The 27297-nt window shown below is 37.9% G+C and overlaps 1 protein-coding gene across 1 annotated transcript; it reads left to right on the top strand.

Moving 5' to 3' along the window:
* The first annotated feature begins 46 nt into the window (after window positions 1–46).
* Window positions 47–26271, top strand: LOC112572186 (ubiquitin carboxyl-terminal hydrolase 19-like). Its single transcript, XM_025251756.1, has 31 exons — window positions 47–341; window positions 972–1112; window positions 1747–1874; window positions 2323–2422; window positions 2950–2996; window positions 4241–4341; window positions 5097–5168; window positions 5468–5583; window positions 6803–6896; window positions 7131–7140; window positions 7335–7494; window positions 8867–9000; window positions 9365–9457; window positions 9766–9831; window positions 10319–10429; window positions 10844–10954; window positions 11192–11275; window positions 11567–11661; window positions 12802–12862; window positions 13379–13494; window positions 14392–14535; window positions 14720–15113; window positions 17549–17660; window positions 17881–18030; window positions 18546–18646; window positions 18824–18866; window positions 19110–19185; window positions 19881–20033; window positions 21201–21364; window positions 21680–21917; window positions 22777–26271. Exons 1-31 carry the CDS (start codon window positions 236–238, stop codon window positions 22925–22927), a joined length of 3672 nt encoding a protein of 1223 aa, XP_025107541.1. The 5' UTR covers window positions 47–235; the 3' UTR covers window positions 22928–26271.
* The last annotated feature ends 1026 nt before the right edge of the window (window positions 26272–27297 follow it).

The raw sequence follows: 27297 nt of genomic DNA, 5'->3' as shown, positions 1-27297 counted from the left end.
AGTATGCTCAAGGGAAACTATTCACCCCTGTGTATCGAGTATTTTCATTGGCTTCGGGTCTTGAGTGACGGGAAGTGTAGTTAACGACTTGAGATTGTATATAATTAGTAATATTCTGAGGTGCACCAGACTATAACAAACAACATCAGTACTTAAGACAGAAATAAACTACCATATAGGTAAAAGAAAGCACACATCTTTGGATGTGTGCACAGAGAGAGACATCAGTGGTTCAATGGACAACGAGTCTCAAGCGGAAGGAACAAAAGCAGACGACTACTCTCTTGCCAGCGATCATCGAAAGAGGAAAAAAGTCGGCGATATGAGTGAAAGTGGTGGAAGTAAGAAAGCATTTGGTGCTTATTTTCTTTATCTTTAAGAATAAGTACGTTTTATTAAAGTATGTTTGTGGTCATTGCGCTTACAATGTGAAATAATGGCATTTGGACATACCATCATGGTAACCATGTGCACTACTGTACTTAGAAAACGCAAAAGCATGAGAACGTTAGCGCTGTTGGTATGTATCTTGTAATTTTACTGTCATGTTTTATTTTCATTTTTGATTTATTTCATACGTAATAACAAAGTATACTCAACGCTATTTTTAAATCCTTTTGTTGCCTGTGTTGATGACTCGATAGGGAGACTGTTCAGGTTATTGGTCTTGTGGTGGTTCGCTTTAACAATAGAATGAGGTGGTTGCAAGCCAGGTGCATGACTGCACTAAGCATGATGTGCCAGCTGTACTGATAATATTTGTAATTATCGTTTTTAGTGCCATTACATGTTTTGGTATGCGACTATTTTTTTTTTTTTATTTTTTTATTACGACACAAGATGTACTACTACAAGCTGAATTTAGACGAAAAGAAAGTTTTAAAAACTTGGTAACTTAAGTTAGTGATTTTGCACGATACATGGACGTCCAGCTTATGTAGACTGAACTGACAGTGAGTTGTCTGTGACAGAAGCACAGCCAAGACTGGAAGTGGTCTGGGCCCAATCAGAGGAAGATATTTCCATGACAACCACTCTTGGGGTAGGAGATGGTGAAGCAGAAGATGTGCAGGTCCTTTTCACAGATCAGGATATGACTATTACTCTTGGAGGTCAGTTATGTATACAGACTTTTTTTAAACCTGGATTTCACATACATATCATGTAAAAGAAGATGCATTTCCATGTAAATCTTTTTATCTGCAGTGATTTCCCTTACTCAAAGGCACATAACAAAGTCTTTACTATTTTCATTTACATCAACTGTGATTTTTTTGTGTTAACACTTCTCATGGATATTGTGTATAATGTTAATAATATATGTATACTTGTATTGCACAGCATCATGACAAAGATATATCGCACTCTCTGTGCTCAGTAATGATAAATAGGTAACAGACAATGGACTGTGAGATATGCATAGGCACACTGAACACCATAAAGATAAAGTACAGTAGTAGAACTTATGATAAAGGTATGAAGGGATATAGGTACTGTAAACAGTGTAGAGATGAATAGTTACATAATAGTTTATATGATAGACAATACTGCAAAATTGTGTATGTCTAAAGTGCACCAACTTATCCACAGGGCTGGAATATTGCACTACATAAATAACATTGTGATTATTGTTCAGATAATGGTGACAAATATGTGCTGATATAGTCTTACAAACAAGAACAGCCATAATTTTACATAATCATTTATTATTATTGAATAGCTTACCATTCTTTGCTTTTTGATCAGATGGCAGCAAGCAGCAGTGGAATTTTCATGGCACCATTGACAGACATAAGAGCAGAGTTCAAAGAAAGAAGAGAAAATTTTCTATTCAAGTCATCAAAAAGGAACCAGGCATATGGCCAGCTTTGCTGGTATGAAATCTAAACTTGTTACTCTAAGAATTGTGCTCTTTTTGTCTTTGAGCCATAATTTTTTGTCTGAATAATGGATGATATGACCTGTAGAGATTGATCCCACAGTACCATCACAAACTGGACAATTTCTGTATTTGTCAAAGATACATTCCTTGGAAATAGATTCCTCAGTTGAGTGCCTTTTGATATCTTTTCATATTGCCCCCTTTTTTTTTAGCAGTTCTCATACCTTGTAGACCTGAAAACTGACTTTTATTGACTTGTAATTGTAATTGCATATTCTGTTATGAGACCCACAACTGACTGACTTAATAATTTCATTTTCTACAAAGTAAGACTTGACAGAATCCTCAGCACATACTTTGATTGCACATGTACACAAGTGAGCAATATAAAATAGCATGTGAGAATTCTGTCATTTGACTATAATTTCTGTAATCCATAGAAAACCAGTGCATGCGCTTTTGATCAAGATATGGAAGCAGCTCCACAACCATCTTCGGACAAAGCTGAAGATTCACTTGAGAGCATTACAAAGGAAGAGGGTCAGTATATAACACTAAGCTTACCATTTTGTATTGCTATTTGCTAGTTTGCTTTTTAGTAATTTGAATACTTCGAGCAACAAGAAAAACATTTTGGAAGATTTTTCTCTTTTGCTGGCTCCAGTATTTGGAGTGCACTGCCGCTGTCTCTCCATACACTGGAGATGCTACATGTTTTGCGGTCTGGAGTTAAAATCTGTCTCTGGGCTACACCTGGTGTAATTGGTTTACCATTACCTCCTTTCTCCACCTTCTCCTCTGTGTTCTTTCATGTTCCTGACACTGTTCACTGTGCATATGTGTTTATATGATTGATTGTGGTGCCCTTCTGTCATACAGCATCCCTACCTACTGCCTTTTACATATGGTAAAGCACATTGAGCTCACCTCCGTATGGGGAAGTGTGCTATGTAAATATTATTATTATAAAAAGTTTTCCATATTTCTTTGATGATGAAGTGGTTTTGTGGTGGTTGGAACTGATTTAATCTGAGAGAGAAGGATTTTATATTTTCTTTTTATTGCAGAGCCAGTTTTTAACCTACAGCATGTGAAGCATGACTTCTTTGAAAAGGTTTGTAGTCACTCTATGATAAGTAAAGTACTGTGTGAGTACTATCCTCTAATAGACTTTGTTTTAGGACAGATGGCAATATCCATTGTCTGTACAGCCTTTAGTATTTAGTGTGCCAGGCACACTTAAATGTTTAATCGAAACTTAGAGTACTTCTGAATCCATGCATTTATATATTGTATGTAAAGAGACTTTATGCTAATAATTTGTCAGGAATGCTCACATACATCTACACCACACATACAAACACTGAGTCACTGATGTGTTCTTTTTTTCTACAAACAGCTCAAAATCTCCATGTGGGCTTCCCTTTCTGTATTTTCACCCAAAAAAAATACCCTGGCTTAGTGTTATTCTGAATTGAGTGTTGTTTTTTTTAAATATAGCCTTGGTTATATTTTATTTTTTCTAAGCCAGGTTGTGCATGACATAAAACGCTAATCAATAGCCAAATAATAGCACATCTTCCCCCACCACCCTCGCAATAAATGGTCCACTCTCTCCCACGCAGTCACCCCTTAAACTCTGACAGTGTTCAACAATTAGATGTCTTTCGTCTGTTGGGCCTGCAAAACTAAGCCAATGGCCTTGGTCCGTAATATATGTTAACGAACTTACAGTTTGTCGATAGTGTGTTGATAATTGAGGGCAGAAGTCCTTTACCCCACCCCTCCAGGAAAGGTTAGCTCATTTTATTTAATGTTCTGGTGTTTACCCTGCACCGTTGTGGAATATTAGGTGGAACACTCCTCCACCTGAACTCTTTCTACGTAGAATAATCCTTATAAAAACAAAAAAAAAAAACAAAAAACACTTCTCACTTTTCGCATATGATTCCAAGCAGGCTCCCATGTCTTGGCTGTGTAGTTAAGCATGTAGTGGTTGGGGCTCTCATGACTACTACTTGCATACATGCTCATTCTCTCTCTTGCTGACAAGTACTATGCACTAATACACGTTCTTTGACATGCCAAAATATAATTGTCTTGCTGTGTTGATGCCAGTGGTCATATACATGGACTGCTGTCTCAAGTATCTTCATTATCATGAGTTTTAAGTTTGGAAATAACATGAACAAAGTGCATTATCTATTCTTATCTCAGTTTTTTTGAGAGATACAGTAAGATGAAAATATGATTACTGTTGACAAAGGCACAAGAGTCATTAGAGAAAAAAATCTAATGACCTGGTTATTGCTTTTATATATACATAAAAGAAACTGACTTGTCTCCCTTTTGGTGCAGGATGGAAACCTTACTGTGCATATTTACGTGAAGGGTGTAAATAAAGATGCTGTAAAAGTACGATTTGAAGACAAGTCTTTCCTTGTCAAATTTCAAACAGGGTTAGTATGTTGCTGTATATCATCTTTGTTACTTTTTGTTTGTTTTCTTTTGCAGACTTGCTCTCCCTCTCAGTTCTTTTTCCTCACAGAAAAGTCTGCCAAAACATTAAGCTCATAATTATGCAATTTTTTGTGTCAGCATTACATGGTTCTTGTGATTTTTTACCAAAAGCACTGTTGTTCCAGTGTAGTGCATTTGTCAGTGAAGAAAAAGCATGAATTTTTAGCTTTTCTGTCCTCTTCAGCATGACATTTCTTATCAAGGCCAGGCAGCGAAATTCAAATTTTTCATCTTAATGCTATCATGCACAAGCCAACACTCAGTGCTTCCTGTGTGTTGGCGGTCCAGTAGTACAACAGTTAGCTGTCCTGGGTTCAGCTTCTTATCTCAGGCACGCTGTTCTTTCTCTGCATGTGGCATCTGTTTACAGTGCTGGCTGCCTTGCCATGATATAGCCTTAGGTGCTGGCTCGGTATAAAAAAAACAATTTTTCCCCCACCCCTCCTGTGTCACCATTGTAAACACCATTTCATGTGCTATAGCACAGAATCACAAATAATAAATCTACTTATTGCTTCACTTTCTGCAGCAGTTCTTGTATGTTAGTTGCTGGGTTTTATATATGTTTAGGTCAACTTTTCATTCAAATTTCATTTTAGTATACATACTTTATTTGCATCAGCACATTTGCTTTTTTTTTCCTAACCTTGTTATCTGGCAGTCTATATAAAAAGCATTTTTAATAAAATTGCAGGGATGCAAAATTTTTGCAGCTAAATGAGGGAGCATCAGAAGATACTGTCTTCAGCTGGCAAGTTAATACAAAGTAAGTAGAAGTAGTTTTACTAGTATTAACCTTACCTTTATCTCTTTTTCCTGTTCTCTTTACTAATTATGTCTCTGTTATGCTTTTTCTCTCTTGCACTTTTACCCTTCAGTCATCCCTATTTAACCTTTAACAGTTTTGTCTGTTTTTCTTTCACTCTTTCCCTCACACTTTCCATCCCTCTGTCTGTGCTCATACATACTACATACTTGCACTTATGAGAAAGGTGTGCATTCATAAGTATGTGCATGCAGTGAAACTATTAGCCTGTTCAAAATCAAGAAAACTATACTTTGCAGGAACAGTATAATACCCAGTATGTGTAAACACAAAGTAACTGCAAACTTCATTGAGCTTACCTTAAAGAAGGCATCTCCAGAGCGCTGGAGCATTTTAGAAGCCCCACAGAGGAGAGGTAAGCTTGATTTCATCAGCAATCTTTCTTTTAATTTGTTGTGGAAGTGGCACTCACACATTGCTATGTAATAACTTATGAGACTTGTAAAGTGAAGGTCTTTAGTGAATGATCAGATGCCTAACTTTTGTTGTTTTTTGTTAAATACACTTTTATGTGCTGATGACTTCAGAATCTTGACAGATAGTTAAAGCTAAAAGTCAAAGCCAGAGATGATGGGCTACTTTGGCATTTTCTTTGTGAAAACAAAGAGCATCCAGGACAATAACTTCAAGACTCGGGACGTGGGTTTTGCTTTATTCAGTTATATCTGAAATTTAAAAAGATGAAAACAATTTAGCAAAATTGCAAATCATTTTGATTATGGAAAATATGACCAGTCAAATTGTCTTTAGTGTCCTCTAGCTGGTTTTATGGAAACCATTTTGGGTGCTTAACCCTTTTAGCATGATGAGCCATGATCATGGCTTTGCCGGTGAAGCAAATGAGCCACAAACATGGCCCTGTTCACGGACATAAGAAAATCTCTCCTAGTTGACCTAGTTAAAACCAAACAATTAGAAAGTTTGTTTCGATTTTCAGTCTTCTTGCTGCAGTTTTTGAGCTGTTTTTATTCTGTTCTTAGTGATATATCTATTTTTTTTTTTGAAAAAATTAGTGACTCATCAAGCTATCGTGCTGAGGATGACTTTGTTAGAGTCTATTGTTGACAGTGACTTTGCTAACGATTTTTCAAGATATTGTGCCAGTTTCTTTGCTGCTAATTGAGGGAGAAAGTTATATTTACCGATGTTGTCAATGAAGGCATGTAGCCCACGTGGATGTGGTGATTTTTGTTTCAATAGTCAACTGTGAATTTTCTTAGATTATTGCTGTTACCAGAGTGAAAGTAGGCAATTGTTCTTACTTTTATTGCAAAGTTCAAGTTTTCTCCTTTCTAAAAATGTATACGTTTCTTAGACTAATGTTAACTTGAGAGCAGCAACAATAAAAACAAACATTACCATCTTCAATTATAAGCCACATATGCTTTTGTGCTGTTCTAAGAGGGTTTAAGCCTGTTAAATCAACTGTTTCACACTCAGCTGTGTGTATTCCATTCTAGTGCAATATGTTTCTCCTAAATTTTGAATACTTTGTATCATAATAGATATTTTTAAAAGATTCATATTTGATTTGATTTTTCTCTTACTTCAGAGAATCTTTATTACATTTCCAGAAACACCCACTTCCTCAAAGCCAAGTTCATGGATTCCTGCCAAAAATTCATCAGCAAATCCGATGCAACATCATCGCCTTCATCATCAAAGACAGTAGCCTTTGATGAGATGGCTCAGGGAGATTTATGTCAGGCAGGGCTCTCACTCTCCTGAGCAAGTGCCATCCATGTACTCCAGTGCCCAGACATTCTCTAAGGTCAGCCCCTTTTTCAGAATAACAATTGAAGGTGGTTGAGTGGGGAGGGGAGTATACAGAAAAAGTAAAATTGCTGTATCTGCAGCAACTTTGTATAGTGGGTTGTGTTTCACTGATTTTATCCTTTGAAGTTATGGAGAGGTACAAAGTAAATGCTTATTGAAATTGAATTCAGAGAATTTGCCAACAGTTGTTGGTGAATAGGCTTAACGGGTAAGAGGCATTAGACTCATTTTTCTGGTTGCTTTGGAATAGATTTTTTTTCCTTTCATTTTCTTATTTTGAAATCAGGTTCACATTTTGATTGCCAACATATGCACTACACTTGTCCTCAGAAACCCACCTGCAAAGTGCAGCCTCTGAACAAAGTGCAAGTGGATACACCTGTTGTTACTGCTGGCTACACTGGACTTGACAACCTTGGCAACACTTGTTTCATGAACAGTGTGATACAAATCCTATCAAATACTCGTGAATTTCGCGACTTTTTTCTCAGTGGGTTATTCATTATATATTCATTATTGATATTGCTTGATAACTGTAAAATTTGTGGACAGGAGTCTACAAGTTTTTTTAACACCTTTTCTTTGTATTATATGAGCTTAAAAGAAAACTCATCCATCAGGCAGTTTTCACAAAACTGCTGTATTTATGTATTAATATAACATGCAGAGATCACCATGTTGCAGTCAATACCTAGTGAAATGTGCTTTCTTATGCAGTATCTTGGGCCTAACTTTACTTACATTGGCAACTAGCAAATGAAATAATTAGCCTACAATGTGTGAAAAGAAACTACTACTGGTCACCTGCTTGGTGCATGTTGGGTTCTGTTTTTTTATAGGAGTGGGGTGAGAAGCTCTTCAGAAGTTTGGATAATTACCCATCTATACTTCTGTCATAGTTGGGTTTAAATGATGGTTGATTCCGAATACTTTTTTCACTCAAAATTTCAGGTTTCAGAAAATTTTATTACATACGTTCAGTCTAAAAACCTGCAGCATCAGTCTAGTTCCCCGCCATAGTGGTTTTGTTGTTATTTAGTTATGTCATACACAATTCAGAGTTCTTTTCTAAGTGCATTCAGTGGCATGTGACATGGATCTGGGAATCTTGTTGTACAGTGTGGAGCCAGAGTGCAGTGAGGAAGAGCTGCTCAGATTAGAGATTATTTGCATGACAAATAAGGTTATAAACAGCAACACGGAGTGCCATTACAGCAACTACATGTTTAATAGGGCAGTCATGGCCCAGAAAACCCCCAAAAAATGCTAACAAAGATGACGGGCTTCATGAACCTCCTGGAAGTGTGTTGTTAAATAATTTGTTGCAACTCAAAATTATATAGGAAGATACTACAGATGATCAGTATCTGTCATTTAATCCCAGCTTGCTAGTTTACATCTTTTAATGTGATATGGTTTTGTTTTGGTAGTCATATTTCTTACTAATTTTATTAATATTGGGAAAGTGAATTTTCCCCCCCCACCCCCCCCACTAAGCTCAGTTTTTGACAGTAGACAAATAGAAAAACAAATGGAGAAAATTTAAAAAGCACACTCAGAAGACAAAATATGGTTAACATAAGCATACCAAAGTTAACATTAATGAAATCAGTAATTCAGTCTCCTACACCCTCCTCACTACACCTCTTTGCCCACACAAAGAGCAAGAGGGAGAAAAAATTGGGAAGAATCTATTAAATTATTTACTGCATCAAATCAAACGGATTTATAGGTTCTCCACTAAACATTGAACAAGGTAATTTTCCTATTTAAAGTTTATTGCTCATTTTATAAAACATTTTAACTCTAGGGCCAAAAGAGAGTGTTACAACTTTATGACAGGTAGCCTTTTCTGCTCTCAGATGGACAGTTTCAGCGTGAGATCAATAGAGACAATGTGCTGGGAACAGGTGGGCATCTGGCTGTAGCATTTGGTGTGCTGCTAAAAACACTGTGGGCTGGTACCAAGTACTCGTGTGCACCTGGAAAACTTAAGGTCAGCAGGGTCTTCACCTTTTTTTGCCAGTTTGATTACCATTTGCACAATGGATGCAACATTGTATTGAAGATAACAAGTTTTAAAACTCTGTTGCATGATCGTGTGAGCTATTGGTTGTTAAAGGCCTCAAAATCACAAGTTGAATGTAGCTGTCTGCATATTGGTCCAGTCAGTTTGCATCTGATGAGAGCTTTTCAGTTTCAGTGCAACTAAATATAACCCAAAATGTAAGGATAGGCATGGAAGATAAAAGTACTTGATTCTTGCTCATATAGTGATTTCATAAAACACATCATAAAGTGAGGTGGTTTTGTGTCACAATACTGTTTTGCAAGTAGATATAGGATGTGTCTGTACACAGGATTTGGTTGCCAAAAAGGCCAGCCAGTTTACAGGTTTTGCCCAACATGATGCTCAGGAGTTCATGGCCTTTCTGCTGGATGGTTTGCATGAGGTATGTAAGGCTTTCTATAACTAGTATCAGAAAGAAATTATCTAGTATTTCAGGACTGTAGTAGCTGATAATAAATCTTATCAGTATTGTTAAAAATTGTCTAGATATCTAAGATTATGACTAATGATAACTTTTGAAAGTGTAGCTTGTCGTGGTGCTTGATCTATACTCACAGGAGCGTGTAGTAGAGACCACCTGTGATAAAAGCATTTGGATTCTTGATTTAGCTAATCCTGAAAAGGTTAGTGGCAAGTCTGATGAAATCTTGTTATATAAAATCTGACCCATTTAAAACTGTTTTATGTCAGGATTTGAACAGAGTGAAGAACAAGCCCTACACAGAAACAGTAGAGTCCAATGGACGCCCTGATGAGGTAATAAAAACTGGCAATCAAAGCAAGCAAGAAATGAGAGTGAAGAAGAAATATAAGGAACTTATGCTGTATGATTACAGCCTTTGTAGTTTCCAGGATTGTTTGATAGGGTTAGGGTAGATGCTGCTCTCAATTAAATTTTCTTCAGCTCTTTTCTCTTCCCTGCCTTGGGGCCAGTCAGTGGTCCCCGATGTCATGAGCAGAAAAAGTGTTGCTGTTTGTAAGCGTATGAAAATGTTCATCTTGCTATAATGACTCAACAGCTTTAGTGGTCACTCTTACTTGTTAAATCTGTCTTTGGCAAAAGTCTGCTTTTATCATTTATGCACAGTCCTATGAAAATAATTGGATGAATGACAGTAACCTGGGTATTGCAACAACAACCAAAAAATCAGTGTAGTTTTGTGTAAACATAGACATGTGCTTATTGTTTATGCAATTGTTGAAGAGTAATCATTTGCCTGTATGGTATGTTGATGTGTTACAGGTTGTAGCAGATGAAGCATGGGATGTGTACAAAAAACGCAATGATTCATTTGTTGTAGACCTCTTCCAGGGCCAGTACAAGTCTAAACTTGTGTGTCCTGTGTGCAATAAAGTAAGCACAGTACATTGTCAGATTCTTGTTATAGATCACATTCATAGCTTAGCACTGAGGTTTTTGGCTCTTGCTCAGTCTTGAAATACACAAAGAAATTTGATAGAAGAGGAATTCATCCTGCTACAGATCTGCTTTTCTTCTTCATACTGTATCAGATGACATGACAGTCCAGCAAATAAACATTCGGACACAAAAATGTTATCTGCTGTCCATTTATCTGCATAAAATAAAAAAACTTAGTGGATAATAGAGATAACGATTGATGTTGCTTAACTCAGCATGTCAGTAAGCTGCATCCTAGAGTTACTCTGCTTACTAGAACTATCTGATTCTTGGTTTTTTTAGTTTGTATATTATTTGTGTGTGTGTTTGAAATGAAGCAGTTTCATATGTGAATTCTTAACTGTGCAGGTGTCCATCACATTTGACCCATTCTTATACTTGTCCGTTCCCCTTCCCAAGAACAAAAAGACCATTTCTGTCATCTTCATGTGGCGTGATCCCCATCGCAAGCCAGTCAAGGTGGGACACACTTCAGTTTATTGTTTTATCAAAGCAGTTTAGATGCCTTATTCAAAGTACAATATTACTATTTCCCTCTTTCCCACCCTTTGTGTACGGGAGAAGGAGAGTCAGTGTTATACAGTGAATGGTGAATGAATACTTCCTTTTGGAGCACTAAACATTTGTCATGTTTCTAGCAGCAAAGGTTCGTATCATGAGGGTGTCAGCTGAACAATTGTTTACTTTTTCCAACAGTTTTTGGTGCAGCTGGTAAAGGATTCTTCAGCAGGCCACCTGAAGGAGATACTGTCTCGCAAAACTGGTGTGCACCCAACAGATGTAAGATTTCCTGATGAAGAGAGTTTGTGGACAAGATTTTTTTTTTTTTTAAAGATAAGGGTGGCAGCAGTGAACTGATTCACAATACCTTGACTAGGGATTTTGCACAGAGCAAGCAGTGCCTTGTAGTATCTCTCAACCTATTGTATGTTTTATTTTGCGGGATCATGCTGTATTTTAACTTCCTCATGTATGCAAGTGTACTCTGCTATCACTTTTAAAATATCATTTTTTGTCAGCTTACCCTATTCAGAATGGCTTTCACTCAGAACAGCATGTGTTATTCTGCAGATGCGTGTTTTTGAGGTGTGTCGGAGCCTCATTGTGAAACACTTTCAGTCCAACAGTGACCTGAGCAACATACAGCCAACGAGCCTTATCATCGTGTGAGTAACTTTATATTTCTGTCCTATTATGTTTATATCTTTAATTTTAAATTGTATATATATGTTGACCAGCTGCTAGTGTTCATCCTTCATTTAATCAGCTATCTAGGAGAATGAGCTTCTTCTGCTCTTTAAAAATCTCCCAAAATCGTCAATACAGCCTCACCCATCCAAACTCTAGTTGGGAGCAAGTGTGCTTGCCCTTTGCTGTTTGTGCTTCACCCAGTGTGCTGCTCCATTCTGGCATTCTGGCATTAGTATTTCGAATACTACACATGAGTATCGATGTGGCAGAAACGTAGTGCCATATCCCAGTCAGCATTTCTTCTGATTTGTGTATGATGGTTGTGCCTTCCATTTTGTTGTCCCTCTATTCGGTCTGTCTGCTGCTTTTTGGCCTTTACCAGAGTAATGAAGGCCACCTCGTGACCATTTCTTAACTACCCAGCATTAACCTACCTCAAAAACTTCTTCATGGACAACATCAGGACATCATCTTGAAGGACAGGATGTCTGTCTATGATGGCTGAATGATCTAGGATGGTTGGTCAAAGTCCATAAGTCATTTTGGAATGCATTTCCAAACCCTACACAACCCACATGTTTCAGGGGCTTCTCAACATAGCATTAAACCTCATGTATCTGTGTCCGCTGTTTATACTGGTGGTGTCCAACTTCAGACTCTCTCCAGTCCAGGAGCTGTCTTTCATTTTTTCAGTATGTCCTTGGCCTAATCTTACTTGGCTTCTACAAGATGTTCTTTCTTCAAAAACCTTCAGCTCCCTTTTGCTGCCAGGGGAGCAGGCAGTGGTTTAATGAAAACCGGCAGGGACACATCAGCTTCTTGGAGATGAAAACTTTTTTGGCCAGATTGTATGTTCTGGACTTCCTCTCAACGAGCCATTGAGTTTAACTTACAATCAACAACTTCACTGTTGTCACTTAACTGCAGCAGTAGGTGGGAACTTGGTCTCCTCTTTTGTGTGGAAAATTTGGTTGTGGAATGAGGATTATAAGTTATGCTTTTCATCTGTTTTCATCTGCTCCTAACAGTTGGATTGTCTGGTTAAGTATTGAAGAAAGAGAATTTACAGTGAACAGTTCACTTTTAATATGTGATTGCTTGTATTTATGTTTCAGGAATGAAGTATTGTCTGCAGAAGTGGCAGGAGAGGAAGTGGTGGAGATACCAGTTATTCAGGTTCATATTTTTGTGAAATGTTACTGCATTTTTAAAAGCATTGCTTCAGTCTTTGACAAATGCACCTAAAGACAAAATAACCAAAATCAACTTCGTTCTTGTCATCAGGCCTACTCTGGAGCTGGTAATAAAAAATACAAAATGTTACAAAATGTCACCTGATGGAAATTTGGAAGAGGATGGTTTATCTTCCTTTTATTGATTATTTTTTGCCTTTCTCATATATCAAAGTTGCTTTTTTTTTTAGGTTAGTGAAATGACATGCCAAATATCACTCACTGACAAGCTATTTACACTGTTTGGACTATATCTCTCTTGCTTTTTTTTCAATTCTCTTTTTCTTCAGAGAGTATTTATATATTTTTCAAAAGATGTAAGAAATGCACCTGAATTGCTTCATTCTTCAGGATCAATTAGGAATTTGTGAATTTAGATTAATTCTTTAGGTAATCCTCGAGACTAAGGGTACATAAATCCTAGACAGACACTGTATTCCTGTATTATGTGTTTCTGCAGAGGACACTGGTTCCACACCAGTTTCCCACCAAATGCTCTGCATGCCGTAAAGAATGTGAGGCTGGCACTAAACTCAAGCGCTGTATGAAGTGCCTGAAAGTGGGATATTGTGACCAGTAAGTTTCCTTAATAATCCACAGCACAATGCAGTCACAAATTGTTCAGATCCTAACTAGTCATTTATTGGCTTCACATTACTTTCTTCATTAATGGAGTGTTGCATTCTTTCTATCAGTAGGGATGAGATTGAAGTGTTTATGGAATTTGCAGTAATGAGTGAAAATCTTTTGCATGTAGAACTTTAAATGCAGAATTAATAGTAATAATAAGCGGGAATTTTCAAAGTGCAATAGCTCAGCCAAAGGCAGACGCATTGCTCTGAACAAGATCACAAAATAGTATCAAAGATGTGGAACAAGATCACAAAGTATAAGTAACGAAGATGCAGAACAAGTTAACAAAAAAGTAAAAGATGTAGAACAAAATGACAAAAGAGTAATAAAGATGTAGAACAAAGAACAATGTGAGGACTTGCTGCATTCTGGCAGTAAAGGTGATCACTGAAGATTTAACGGTAACGACTCCAGAGAATAAGGTTAGTGACATCAGGAGAATACTGGGACGTTATTGAGTAATCTTGAGAATATGAAAAAATATTATTACATAAAATTTCAAGAGGTGATCATCAGTTTATTCGCTGTAGCTCAAAGTCGCTGCCAAAGCGAGTGATTTACGGCAGAGTGGAATCCAGCCAGATCCAAACAGCTCGCACTTCAAATAACATTATATACTGTCCTGTTGTAAACCAGAAGAGAAAGAAAATTCAGCAGAATCGTTAACACGTTAACATGAAGGTCCAACTCTTTTATCCAAATAGAAGCAAGATCACAAAAATGTAAACAAAATTAAGGAGAGCCAGTCCCCTCAGCCTGTTAGGCAAGGGACAGAACTCAATTCTTAAATTGGATAGAGAGGGAGACTGTTTATATATGTGTGCAATTTGGTGGGTGCAGGGCATGCCAGCGGACACACTGGTCCACACATAAACCTGGCTGTAACCCTTCTCCAGAGCCTGTGGGTAGTCCCTTTATCCTCAGTGTGCCAAAGTCTCAGTGCACCTATGCACGCATCGCTCGCCTCATGGAGGGGCATGCAAGGTATCAGTCACTGATAAATTGTTGAAATTGTTCAGACAGTTGCTGTTGTTGCTTTTATTTTTTCCTTTTTTTCTGAAATTTCCATTTTGTCAATGCATAATAACTGTCACAGATCACTGTCATTGTTTTTCATGCTAATAGATTATATTTTGCCTTATTTTATTCTCCCAACATGTGTATGCAGGTACTCTGTGGACACATTTCAACCGCCTGTAAAGGCAGAAACAGCAAGTACAAGTGGAGTGTCCACTCCGGCACCAGCATCAGAGAGCACTGGTCTCCAGCTTCCTTCTCATCCCTCGGGATCGAACTTAAGTAGCAGCAGTGGCAGCCAGTCCAGTGGAAGCCTCAGCAGCCTGGACAGCATCTCCTCTTGCTCCTCCACTGCAACCCTCACTGCCGGTGCCCCTACCGCCACCTTCGACATGGAGGACTTTGATGAGGAAGAGCATGATAGAGATGAGGCCAGACGTGTAGATGATGATGGTTCTGGAGCTCATCTAGAGTGTAATGCAGCATTGGAGGAGAAAGGCTGTCAGGACAGGGATAGTGGTGTTATCTCGCTGCAGTCTGCTCGGGTAGGACAACTGGAGAGAGAGCTGGTCACATGTTTGTTTCATGTTATGGAAGGGAGGGGTGTATATATTAACTCTTACTTTGCGGGGCGTTTAGGTGCTCTGTTACTTTGCTTTGGGCTGTGCAAACTCACTGATCAAATGCAAATGTATTACAAAAGTATTCCAAACTAAAGGAAAATTAATGACAATGACAATGATCAACTTTATTTGTCCCAGTGGGCAATTTAGACATGGGAAGGTGCACTAGTTACAGTAAAGTTAAAAATAAAGTAGAACAAGTTCTCTGAAAGGTGCAGCGTTGAGATATATCAAGTAAACATTTATTTCAAAGGAAGTGCTCAAATTGAAATATCTTTGATTTAATTATGAATAATAATTTTCATTGTGGTCTGCTAAATGATAAACATAAATATCATGAAAAAAAACTTGTTATGCCTTTAGAACATTTTTGCTATCAAAAAGGCTAAAGTGCAATCAGTTGTGTATAGAATACCAAACTTTTCCTGAATTGTATTCACATTTATTATAGATATTGCTATCTAAAGATGCTGACTTTTGGTTGTCTTCACTACTTAGAATTGGGTTGTAACACAATTTCTTTGCAAATACCAAGTGATAATAAATACAGTTTTGCTGATATAAAACTGAAAAAAGTGACTAAAATTTCAAGGTATGGAAGTTGCAAAAGAAAGTAAAATAAAATGAAAAATATAGGATTTAATTTTTATTATGTTTTTGGTATATTTGATACAATTACCAAAGTACGAGGGTCATTCTAAGCCTCACCCAGAAAAAAGAGCCATAGCTGAACATTTTTGTTGTGGTAACACACTACCCTTCTTATCAAACTAGAAAAACTAATACAGATTTCTGTTTTAATTTGTGTGCTGGTGAGTCCCATACAAAATAGAAGGGTAGTGAGACAAATCTGAAAATGGACAAAACAGCGGCTCAAGCAATCATTAAGTATCTACAAAAGAAAGGTATAACACCAAAGGAAATCAGTGAGGACATGGTACAGACACTTGCCGAGGGTTCCCATTTCTATGCAATTGTGAAGATATGGCTGCTGAATTCAAGCTGGGCAGGGTCAGCACAGAAGATGGCCCTCTGTCAGGTGTCCGAAAACCTCAACCACTGATGATCAAGTTAATGCCAATCACAGTTTGGTTTTGGATGACAGAAGTCTTACTGTCCAGCAGATTGCTGTCCATAGGCATTAGTTCTGGTTCAGTCCACCATGTTTTAAGTGAGATCTTGTGGATGAGCAAGTTATCTGCAGATAGGTCCCATGAACGCTGACACCAGAGCAGAAGTTGCAAAAGATTGACATTTCCAGGACACTCGCTTCCAGGCTGACCCTGAGAATCTCTACAGCGGATAAGTAACTCAAAATGAAACCTGGGTTCATCATTTCAAAAAACTTAAATAAAAAAAAAAAAAAGCAAACAGTCCTTCATCCCCAAAGAAATTCAAGCAGGCAGTGTCTGTTGGCAAGGTGATGGCTTCTGTTTTTTGAGATTCTGAAGGTGTAATCATGATAAACTATCTGGAAAAGGAAAACTATTAATGGGCAGTACTATGCATCAGAATTAACGCAGCTGAAGAAAGCAGTCAAGTGAAAATGCAGAGGAAAGCTGAGGGCAGATGTGCTTGCTCCCCTTCACTTTTTCAGGTTGCAGTAGCTGAAACAGCCAACTGTGGCTTGGAATTGCTAAACCCATCCTACTCACCAGATTTAGCTCCATCGGACTTACCTGTTTCTTAAACTCAAATCCTACCTCCATGAGCGACATTTTGGAAACAATGATGTGGTCATATGTGCTGTGGAGATTTGGATGGTCCAGAATTCCACCTTCCATGATAGGATTGCAATGCTTGTGCATCGTTGGACCAAGCGCATTGATGTCAAGGAGGACTGACTATATATAACTTCACATGTTAGAAAAATTAGTCTCAACATTTTCAGGCATCAAATGTTATATCAGCAGAAAGATAAATCTCTCTTTTCATTTACAAAATTATTTTAAACTATACAGTTTGTGTTGTCTCAATAGGAGCATACAAAATTGTGTTTATCCTTCATAAATGTAGATTAGCAAAGTTATCTGTGGACAGTGTCAGTGTTAGAAGAGATCTCACATTTTTATATTTAGTAACTTTCTTCTTCAGTAGCACATAAGCATTCAGACTAATGATTATTTCATGGCATTTAAAAAAAAAAGTACTAGAAAATAGTTGATAAAGCCAAGACTTCATCCGTTAATGCAACTCTTTAAATTTTAGGTTCATCAAAAAAGGTAATAAAATTTCAGCAGAATATGATCATGGGATTTTGAGAACACTGAGCTAACTCTTGTCATGCGCTGGGTTTAAGTGCAAGAGGTTGAAGCAGGGAAGAATAGTGAATGAATACAGTCACCTTTATGTGGCAGGTAAGATCATCATCACTGGAAACTGGAGCAGAAGCCTTCAAAGGGATAGAGAAAGAAGCTGAGGACAGGGAGTTGGGGCAAGTCAGTTATGGGTCACAGCAAGCAGCAGCAGGTGAGCAGATTGATGTGCTACCTTTGGCTTGTGTCTGCAGGTGTGCAGGTGACAAGACCATAAACCATCTCAAATCAAAGCTTCATCTGGGAATTTTTCTTTCTCTAATTTTTTGTTGCATAAATTTTAAAGTAAACCATAAGCCTATTGGACTATTTGCTTTTCTAATGACAAAATAAAAGAATTAGGACAGTGTGTGAAATACATGACTGATGCTTAGGTGCAGAGAAGCTGGCCCTGACCAATGCAGTTCTGGGGGTACAGGCATCCATGTCCACAGAGCGCTCTGTGCCACTTTTCTTCATCAAGCCCGTCACCATCGATGGCCATGGTGTGCGAGGGGCCAGCGGAGAACGTCTAGAAGATAAAGGTATTTCAAGAGAATTCCTATGGTGATGGCTTCAGCATCTTTCCTTATCATTTTTCTTCCTGTAATTTGTTTTCTGTTGTGACTATAAACAGAATGGCCAACACCAAGCTTTATATTTGTGAACAGTTGCAGAGGTTATAAGGTTATTTGCTGAATGTTACTCCAGAAGTGTTAGTGGGGTCGGGGAGGCTCCATAGCCTAGTGATTATTGCCATTATTGCACAAGGCTGCTGGTTCAAGGCATAGCTGGGCCTGGAACTGGGAAATCGCCCCTACCAACCCAACATATGGGTACCTGGTGAATCAGGGAAGATAAAGGTGGCAGAAGGAAAGGATTAGGCTCTGTCTTTGCCATGACATGGTGTACCTCTGGTATGATAATGAAAAATGTCAGCAGTGTTGCTGAACATCATCCAAATTTCTTACAAGCAGCAGCTTTAGAAGTTGTCTCTAATCTCCTTTTGTCTCAATGGTTGTCCTCTGTAAGCTGAACAGTACATGTTGCCATGTTGCAGGTGATGTTCCTCTGGACTTGAGTGGTCATTCTTATCTGTCGATGGACTGGCGCAACAGTGACAAGCTTCCCTCCTATGTTCTTGTGCAGTCAAAACCACTGGTGGGCATGTTTTATCACACATCTATCATAGGTTAACTGCAGTTGAAATTTGTAGCTTATCATTAACTAGATTCTTTAGTGTGGCTTTGCTGTTAACATTTTTGGGGTTGTTTTTGGTGCATGTTCATGTTTGGACATACTTTGATAAGCTTATATTCTTTCTTCTCTTTCTTCAAGGAAGTGGATATTGATGAAAGTGCCCTGCAGGCAGGAAGCAGTGGTAAGTTAAAAAAAACCTTCCTGGATGTGAACAGCCTTGCGCCTACTACAAAAATAAATTTTCTTTTCTTTTGAGGGAGGGTGACTCCTGAGAGTTGGGGAGACGACATCTGAGTGTGCTGTGCACCAAACTCATTCTTTTATAGCAATCTTTGTAATTACCTACTTGTTTTGGCTATGGTCAACCTTTCTGTGGTAAGCATTAAATGTGGTCTTGAAAATTTGTTTCCTTGCATGTGTCCAGACAGCAAGCAGTTAACTCTTCACCAATGCCTAGAGCTGTTTACTGAACCAGAGACCTTGGCTCCAGATCAGGCATGGTGGGGATTTTGTTATATTTTTGTTTCGTTGTGCTTTTCTTACATTTCTTGCTAAATAGAAATATTTACATTTTTTCCTTGCACAGAAGTGCTGGCACTAATTTTCTTTCTCTGACTTTAAACAGCAAGATAAAAATTATGCCGCAAGAAAGCTTTATGAGGTAAAGAGACATTATTTACTGTTTGTAATCAGTGTGGAGTAGCTGTGAGATTTACAATGCTTACCTGATACAAGTTGCAGGAGGGGCATGGGAAGAGTAGATGCTGTAAAACATGCAGAAAAATGCAGCAGACAACCTTTGTTTTCTGAGCAGATTGAGCCAGTGATATAAGATTTAGGGATCTGATTGGAGTCTTGGCAGATTTGCAAAGTGCTACATCCATTTCAGACTTCTGAATATAAGCAATATGACCCCATTGCTCTTCACAGCTCATGGCTACTTGCTCTTCCCTCTAGTAGATGTATTTTCATCAGATATATTAAACTGTAAAGAGTGAAGTGCAGACATTGAAGAATGTAAAGAGTGCATGCTATTAATAATCTATATAATCTAAGGCAAAGTGTGCATGCTATAAGTTATCAAGATACAAAAATACAGTGGTGACAAGAAGACCACTCGTGACAGAAAGTTTTTGGGTAGTACCCAATTACCAATAAATGCTTCATCTTTTACCTTTTGTTGTGCTTGCATTAGGTACTGTCCACAGTGCAAGGAGCATCGGGAAGCCTCCAAACAAATGTCACTGTGGCGGCTGCCACACACACTTATCATACAGCTCAAACGCTTCTCCTTCAGGAATGTTGTGTGGCGAGAGAAACTGGACACAATGGTGGACTTCCCAACAAGGTGTCAAATGTCAATTCTACTTTGGCTTAATTAAAATGTTTATCATTGTAACTGCTTCCATTTCATGGCAGGTTTTCAGATAATACAAATTACTGTCAAGGGAAGCTAACCAAAGCATCCTTTTTTTTCTTTTTTTTTTTTTTTTTTTTTTTTTGATATACCAATCAGACAATTATTCTTAAAATAAAAATTCTTCATGTTAAAGAATTGTGACCTGTGATATGTCAATATTTGTAAATGCACCATTTGTTGCTATTAATAAGTTAGGTGTTTTAGGTATTGCAACCTTTTTTTTTTTTAAACTTTTGAGTGGACTCCACCGTTGCCAGGTCCCAGTTCCAGCATGAAAATGGAGGACAGAGTTATGTCTAGGATTAGCAACCCCAGTAGTAAAAAAAAAAATGTTACTATGGAAAGACTGACAGAATCAGGTGATGAGGACTCAGGCAGCAAAGCTTTGTGTGAAGAGAAGCAACTAACTCTGGAAGTAAGTCCCTGCTCTGATGAAGGTGATGTCAGTGCCCTCGGTGATCATGTACATTCCTTGATACCAGCAAAGATGTGCTGGGCTACAAATAAAAGAAGGAAGGGTGGGTCTTTAAAACCACTTAGCAGCTCTCTGAGAAAAAGAGGGCAACAAAGTAATACTTGCTGACAGAAGCAGGTAAGACAAGACGGCAAGTAGACTTACAGACAATGAAATTGTGTTCAAAAGGATAAAGTCATGCACATAGAATTTAGAAACAGAAGCATAGTTGGCAGCTGAAAATTGTGATGCCAGAAGAGCATATAAGATTACCAAGACTCTCACTGGAGGATTAACCTCAGCCACATTCTGTGGATAATCCAGACCAGGCATTCACACAGGAGCTGAAAGCGGCGAGCAAGACCTGGAAGTTGGCTATCTTGCTCAGGACTCAGGTGGTTGGAAAAGGTTTGCTCTAGTCAGAGCGAAGATAACTAACCTTTTATGTGACCCATTCCTATGTTTCAATGTTGAAAATTTTGTCTTGCACTGGTGTAGCACAAAATACTATTTCTATGCCCCTTTATCTCTTCTGCCGTCTCATTTTTCTTCCTTTTCTTCTGCATTCTTTATTTTTCCTTCTTTGTCCATTTTACTCAACCTATTCCAAAATGTTTTATAAATCATATGCATTTTGGTAGAGACCTGGACTTAACCCCATATACCATGGGGGGTCAAGGCAGTGGACCACGAGCAATCTATGACCTGTATGGAGTGGTCAATCACAAGGGTGGGATTCTTGGTGGCCACTACACATCCATGGCCCGCTGTGCAGATCTGGTTCAGCCACTGAAGAACGAAGTTGGTGAGCTGTCTGAATGCATGACATGTCTATGGCATTCTTATAATTGCAAAGGTTATGCAAAATATTTGATTCTATTCCAAAAATCATCCAGGGGGTAACCATTTCATAGATTTTGAATGAAATCTGTATGCACTGATAAAACAGTTTGTAAGGTGAACACCAAATTACAACTGTTTCCCATGCAGTCTGATTGCATCAAGCAAGACATCACTCGCTTAAATGGAGGCAAAGAGGAAAAACTTATAAAATAAAAATAGCTGTAATCTGATAGCAGTAGCTGCTTAAGCCAGCAACTTCCATTGTTTTTTTTGTCAGGTTGGCGACTTTTTGATGACAGTCATGTGTCAACAATCAGCATTGAGAAAAATGTTGTTACTTCAATGGCTTATCTCCTCTTCTACCGACGCCGTGAGCCTTTTGTGCCCTCCATAGAGCGAAGTCTGGAAGAAGCAAGTCCGCAGAAGGATTTGAGTTTGAAGGAATCGCTGACTGAAGATCAGAATAAGGAAGATGAAGAGATGACTGAGGAACCAGTGTCAAATAAACTGTACAGGTGACTACAAACATCTTTTATCTTCTTAATACTTCACCAGTGGAACAGAACTTTTATAAAAACTACTTGTGTGGATCCTTGCATATGTGTGTGTGCACGCATGCTTGAATAAGAGAGAGAAAGAGTGATGTCAGTGTCCAGCATCAAAGATCTATTGTCAGTCACAATTTGTTTTTGATTGTGAGTCAAATGTCAAGGCAACTGTTAGGCAAGCTTAAAGGTGCCTACTACCAGTCCCCTGGAATAGCTGCCTGGTGTGTTTTGCAAATACTTTCTGGGGAAGAAAAGCAAACATCAACAGGGCAGGGCTGGACCAAGAGCCTCACAACCCTAATTTTGGTGTTTTATCCAGAATGCCTTAAATGGAGTTTGTACATGTCACCGAGTCCAGGTCAGGGAGATCATCATAAACTCTCAAAAGAACTCCTGCTCTTATGATCTGCATATCTTGCACAATTGCCTTGACTGGATGATTCCATTTATCACTTGCATTACCAATCACTCCTTGTCTTTCACCAGAAACACCCATTGGGAGCTTCTTCCATTGTGTCTGTTCCTTTTTTTCTTTCATTTTGACCCATTCACCCCATATTTTATATCATCTTTCTTTGTTTCAAGTATAGCTGCCTGCGTTAACAATGTGTTCTGTTTCAAGTTTACTTGGCTAGAAGCTGTCTTTGCCACTCTTGAGATTAATGTTAAATTTAAATCTTGTATTGAGATTGTGTTATTATCAAATGAAAAAAGCATTTTTCAAGACTTCTATGTTTTAAAGTACAAACTGAAGTGTCAAATTTGTGGCATTATGTAGAAAGACTATAAAATTACATATTAACACATTTTTATATGCCATATACAGGGATGCCAGCAGTGAAGATGGAGAAGAGGTCCAGGAGAAATGTGACCCAGAAAAGGATGAAGACAATGATTACAGTCTTGAGGACAAAAGTGCTGATCACCAGGTCATCCGGCCAAAACTTGATTACACTGACATGGATGCTGTTGACTGACAGGCAAGAACTGTTGACAGCTACTACACTTCTGAACAAAGCAAGCGTCTGCATATAGTGACTGATCCATCCTACTGAATTTTAGATGGTAGTTTAGATAACAAAGTAGCATAGTAACACTGTGCTTTGAATTGATAGCAGTCTTTTTGCACCGGTAGTTGTTGGCACCTGTCATGCCCAAATAATCTCAGAGTGTTTTCTTAGTGTCTTCACATGTTCTGCTTATGCATCACTGATGTGGAGGGGGCAGAGAATGGGTGAGCAAAGTGACTCTTTTTGTATACTTTATTATTGTGCATATTGATGTGTAATGTAAGCATTTGAAAACTTCAGAATATAAGACACACAAATGTGCACTTTTGAATGTGCATGAGAGAGAGAGGTGGGGGAGGGTTTGGTGAGAAAGTGGTTTTTAAATACGTACAAATACTAAAAGAATTTGATGTATTTATCTCAAAGTTGATATTTTTGATGGTCATCTTGTTTTTAACGATGATCAGAAATATCAGAATCAGCTGGATACAGGTTGCAAGTTTTAAAGTGCCCACATGCCATGATCAACAGTAGGACCATAAAAGGAGGCAAAAATAGATTTGTCCTAGAGAAGCCTGCATTTTAATATGATGGCTTTGTAAACATTCAAACATTAGTTTAACTATTGAAATTTCACAGTAAATCTTTCCTGCTATGTATCACTTTATAATTTGTTAGAGATTCTCTTTGGAGAAACATTTTGAGAGGCAAAGTGCTGATTTTAACTCAGGTCCTATTGTTTGTGTCTTTCATGGCAGCGATATTTTTCCTGTTGACACACTTTGTTAAAGATGATGGAGGAAATTTATCTGGATGTTATAAAGAGATCTGCCGTCTGAAACATGTCTCTACCTTGTATGGCATTGTCTTTCTTACCTAGAGTCTTCATCGTCTAAATTATTGTTTTTTATTAAAAGAAATCTCTATCTCCCCCCCCCCATTTTTTCCTTGGTATAATCTATTTCTTCACCATTCCCTCACCTTTTTCCACACCCTGGATTTTTGCCTAAAATAGAATAGACTCATTGATTTTGATCCTATCTTAATAATGTGTTTGTCTGATCGTCATGCCGTTCACCTTAAAAAGAAACTTTTTTTTCATGTTTCTGAAGTGCTCCCAGATTTAATACTTGACTGGTGAGAAAAATTACTTAACAATAGATCCCCCCCCCCCTAGTTTTTTTTTTTTTTTAGAGGAGGGAATGGGGGGGATGAGATTGAAGGGACACCTGTAATGTTTGTAGCATAAAACTGTACATTTTTCCATCCTTTTCTTGAGAATGAAATGTTCAGCCAAGAACACTTTTTTTTAATGTAACGTCTGTACTAATTTACAGTGAACAGTGTTAAAAATGAAAAATAGTAAAAAATCTCTTCATATTTTGCTTAATAGATATGCTGATTCTTGGATTTCACCTAACATATTCTAACTTTTCTCTCCTGCCTGCTTTTTTTATAACTTATTTCTTCACCATGTGTGCACAAACCCTGTTTGTCTGTTCTTTTTCATCTTGTGTGTTTCATCTGGCTTATTTCCATTTGTATTTTGCAGGTGTCTTTTTTCTTAATCTTTGGCTTGTGGAGGTTTTTTTGTGTATCATACTTGTAAGTCTACCAGTGAGATGTTACATAATTATTTGTCATGCAGTATAATTTTTAAACTTTCATTTGCCCCCTTGGCATGTGATTTTATTTATGCTACCATTGGGTGTAAATCTTTATGGCTATGTCATTGGAACTGTAAAGTTTCTGTGAAACTGAAATGTTTAATGGGAAGGCATTACTATTGATGCAAGTCTCCATAGCTGCAGTGAGAACAGCTTTTAAGAAGAAAGGACTTCTGTGTGTGCATATCTGTGTGAATGTTCATGTCTTGCTGTATATATATATACTTGCATAGACATGGCCAGCATGTCTGTGTGAATTTGTGTGCCTTGCTGTATGGGCATATATATATATTCATGCATAGATATACATGTAGGAATACTTCAGCCTGTATCTTTTGATTACATATTTGCACATTTTTCCCACTACTGCAGTCATTTGGGAAATGTGGAGTGGAGATGATTGCTTAGTAGTCATTCTTGTGGAGGAGAGAGCAGGTAATTTTTTTTTAACTTAAAATGCTTGTGTTGGGCTCATTTCAAGTTAATATTTGCTTCAGAAGTAAAATTATAAAATATGTTTTTGCTTGGATGTAAAAGCAGCTCCAGTAACTAGTGATAACTATCTTTCAGAAAATATGTGATGAATGACATTAAGAGCAAGTATTGTAGACATCAGCTTAGATATTGGAATCAACTAGACACTGGTCTAACTCAGCAGACCATCATCAGCTGGAACTGACAGGACTGTAACCCGAATCTCACCGTTGGTGCACAGAGGTAATTTTTACAGGCAAATCACAAGACCCAAAATCGTGGGTGAATGGGAATAGTCAAGTCTCGATGAAACTAGAATAACATAACAGTAAGTGCTGCTTTAACAAGATGTGAAGAAGAAAACTGCTATTTCAGTCTGCTAACACAAGCTTACTTCTCTATCTGCTTATTTCCCCATCTGCCTGCTTATTTAATTCTGCTTACATTAGCTGTCTTTTGTCACCTTCCCTGATGTGTTGTAAAGACTTCCATATCATTAGTATACTAAATTGCATTTTGGGTAATTACTACCTCTGTCTGAAACCAGTACCTTTTTCCTGGTTACCACTGTATACAATCGTCATTGTGGATGAAATTGTCCATTTTATGGTACCAACCAGCAGACTTAGATCTTTGTGTTGTGAAATGCATCGTAAACTGGTTTTGATTGTATAGACTGAATTGCAATTATTTATTATCATTTTTTTTCGAACTTTGCATGTTTGGAGAGATGATCATTCTTTGGGAAGACTCACGTTTGATCTCAGCTTTTAATATTTGTAAAAGCTAGAAGCACGTAGAGGTGTTAATGTAAGAAATTTGCCAAGTATTAAAATTAGATTTAGGTACTTATATAAAGTTCTAACCTTATCTCTGTCTGGTACCATAAAGTGTTCTCCCAACCCATTTTGTGAAGTTCTTTCTTGTGACTTTCCATGTGTTATCACTGTCTGCAGAAAATATAACTTTTCTTTTGTAAATTCTGGGAACAGCATAGATGTTGCAGGTATTGATTTAAATAGGTTAATATACTTTGCCTTACACAGTTCTGGGGGGATTTGTGTATTATTATATATATATAAGTATTTGCTTTTCCCCACAATGTGTGCAGTATTTGGGCAACCCATTTTCCAAAAGTTGTGCTGAATAAAAAGAAATTGTCACGAGGTTGTTCTGTTGAGGATCTTGTTTATTTGGAGGAAGAACAAATAAGCATATCCTGTTTGTGTTTGAGTGGGCTTGCAAAGAACTTCCCTGGTCTTCTTTAAAAGCAGCTTAGACAACACAGACAATGAAAGAGTGTAACCAAATTCTATTTCTTTCGTTTCAATGATAATAAGAATTGAATTTTTATAGTGCATTTCCCCCAATTTACGCTCAATGGACAGTGCAGAAATAAAAACGTGCCACGTGTGACCAGCTTTCACTACGGGCGTAGTACAACTTCGTGCTTACACCCCTCGACTGTTCCTGGTGTCCTGTGAGTGTGGTGACAGTGCTTCGTACAAAATTAAGTCGCTGGTCTTAGGTTTTCTATACGAGATCCGGAACAGCCTCAGACACTTGTCGAATGCCTAAATTCTCCTCTCCGCATCACCAAGTGGAGTCTATTATGTATACGCATGTGACACGAAGAACTGAGGACAGCAGTTACAAATGGTGGGCCTAGATTGAATACCTCTACTGTCTATTGCGTCCTCGCCGTCCCAGAGTTTGGGCAGTTTGTAGAGATTAATTGTTCCTGTTGTTGCTGAGTGCGTTTCGAACACAATACACAAAATCACCGGAATATTTTGGCTCAGTGATAAAAGGATTTAGTTCATGACAGTTCATTTACTCCCCAAATCTGTGTGAATAATGAATAAAGCTTTCCGCATTAAACACAAGAGGTCTAATGTGTGGTGTTATATCAGAAAATGGGTATATAAAATTTCTAATTACCATACACTCCTATCCCTGCCATCGTTGGACGATCGAACGTCTTCATGTTCCAAGATAACATCGTTGGTTTGAAGCCTATATAGCTGTTTCAAAGGGAACGTTTGGGAATATTAATCTCGCAATGAGCTATAGCAAACACATTCACACCTTTATCCTTTTGAAAAAAAAAATATCCCTGGGTGGGCTTAAAGATGACAAAGAGACTGAGCGAGATTGAAATGCTTTATATGTTTATTGATGCTGCAAACTCAGACT

The sequence above is a fragment of the Pomacea canaliculata genome, linkage group LG9 (assembly GCF_003073045.1).
Source record: "Pomacea canaliculata isolate SZHN2017 linkage group LG9, ASM307304v1, whole genome shotgun sequence".
NCBI classification, from domain to species: domain Eukaryota; kingdom Metazoa; phylum Mollusca; class Gastropoda; order Architaenioglossa; family Ampullariidae; genus Pomacea; species Pomacea canaliculata.
This window is presented reverse-complemented; position numbering and strand designations above follow the sequence as displayed.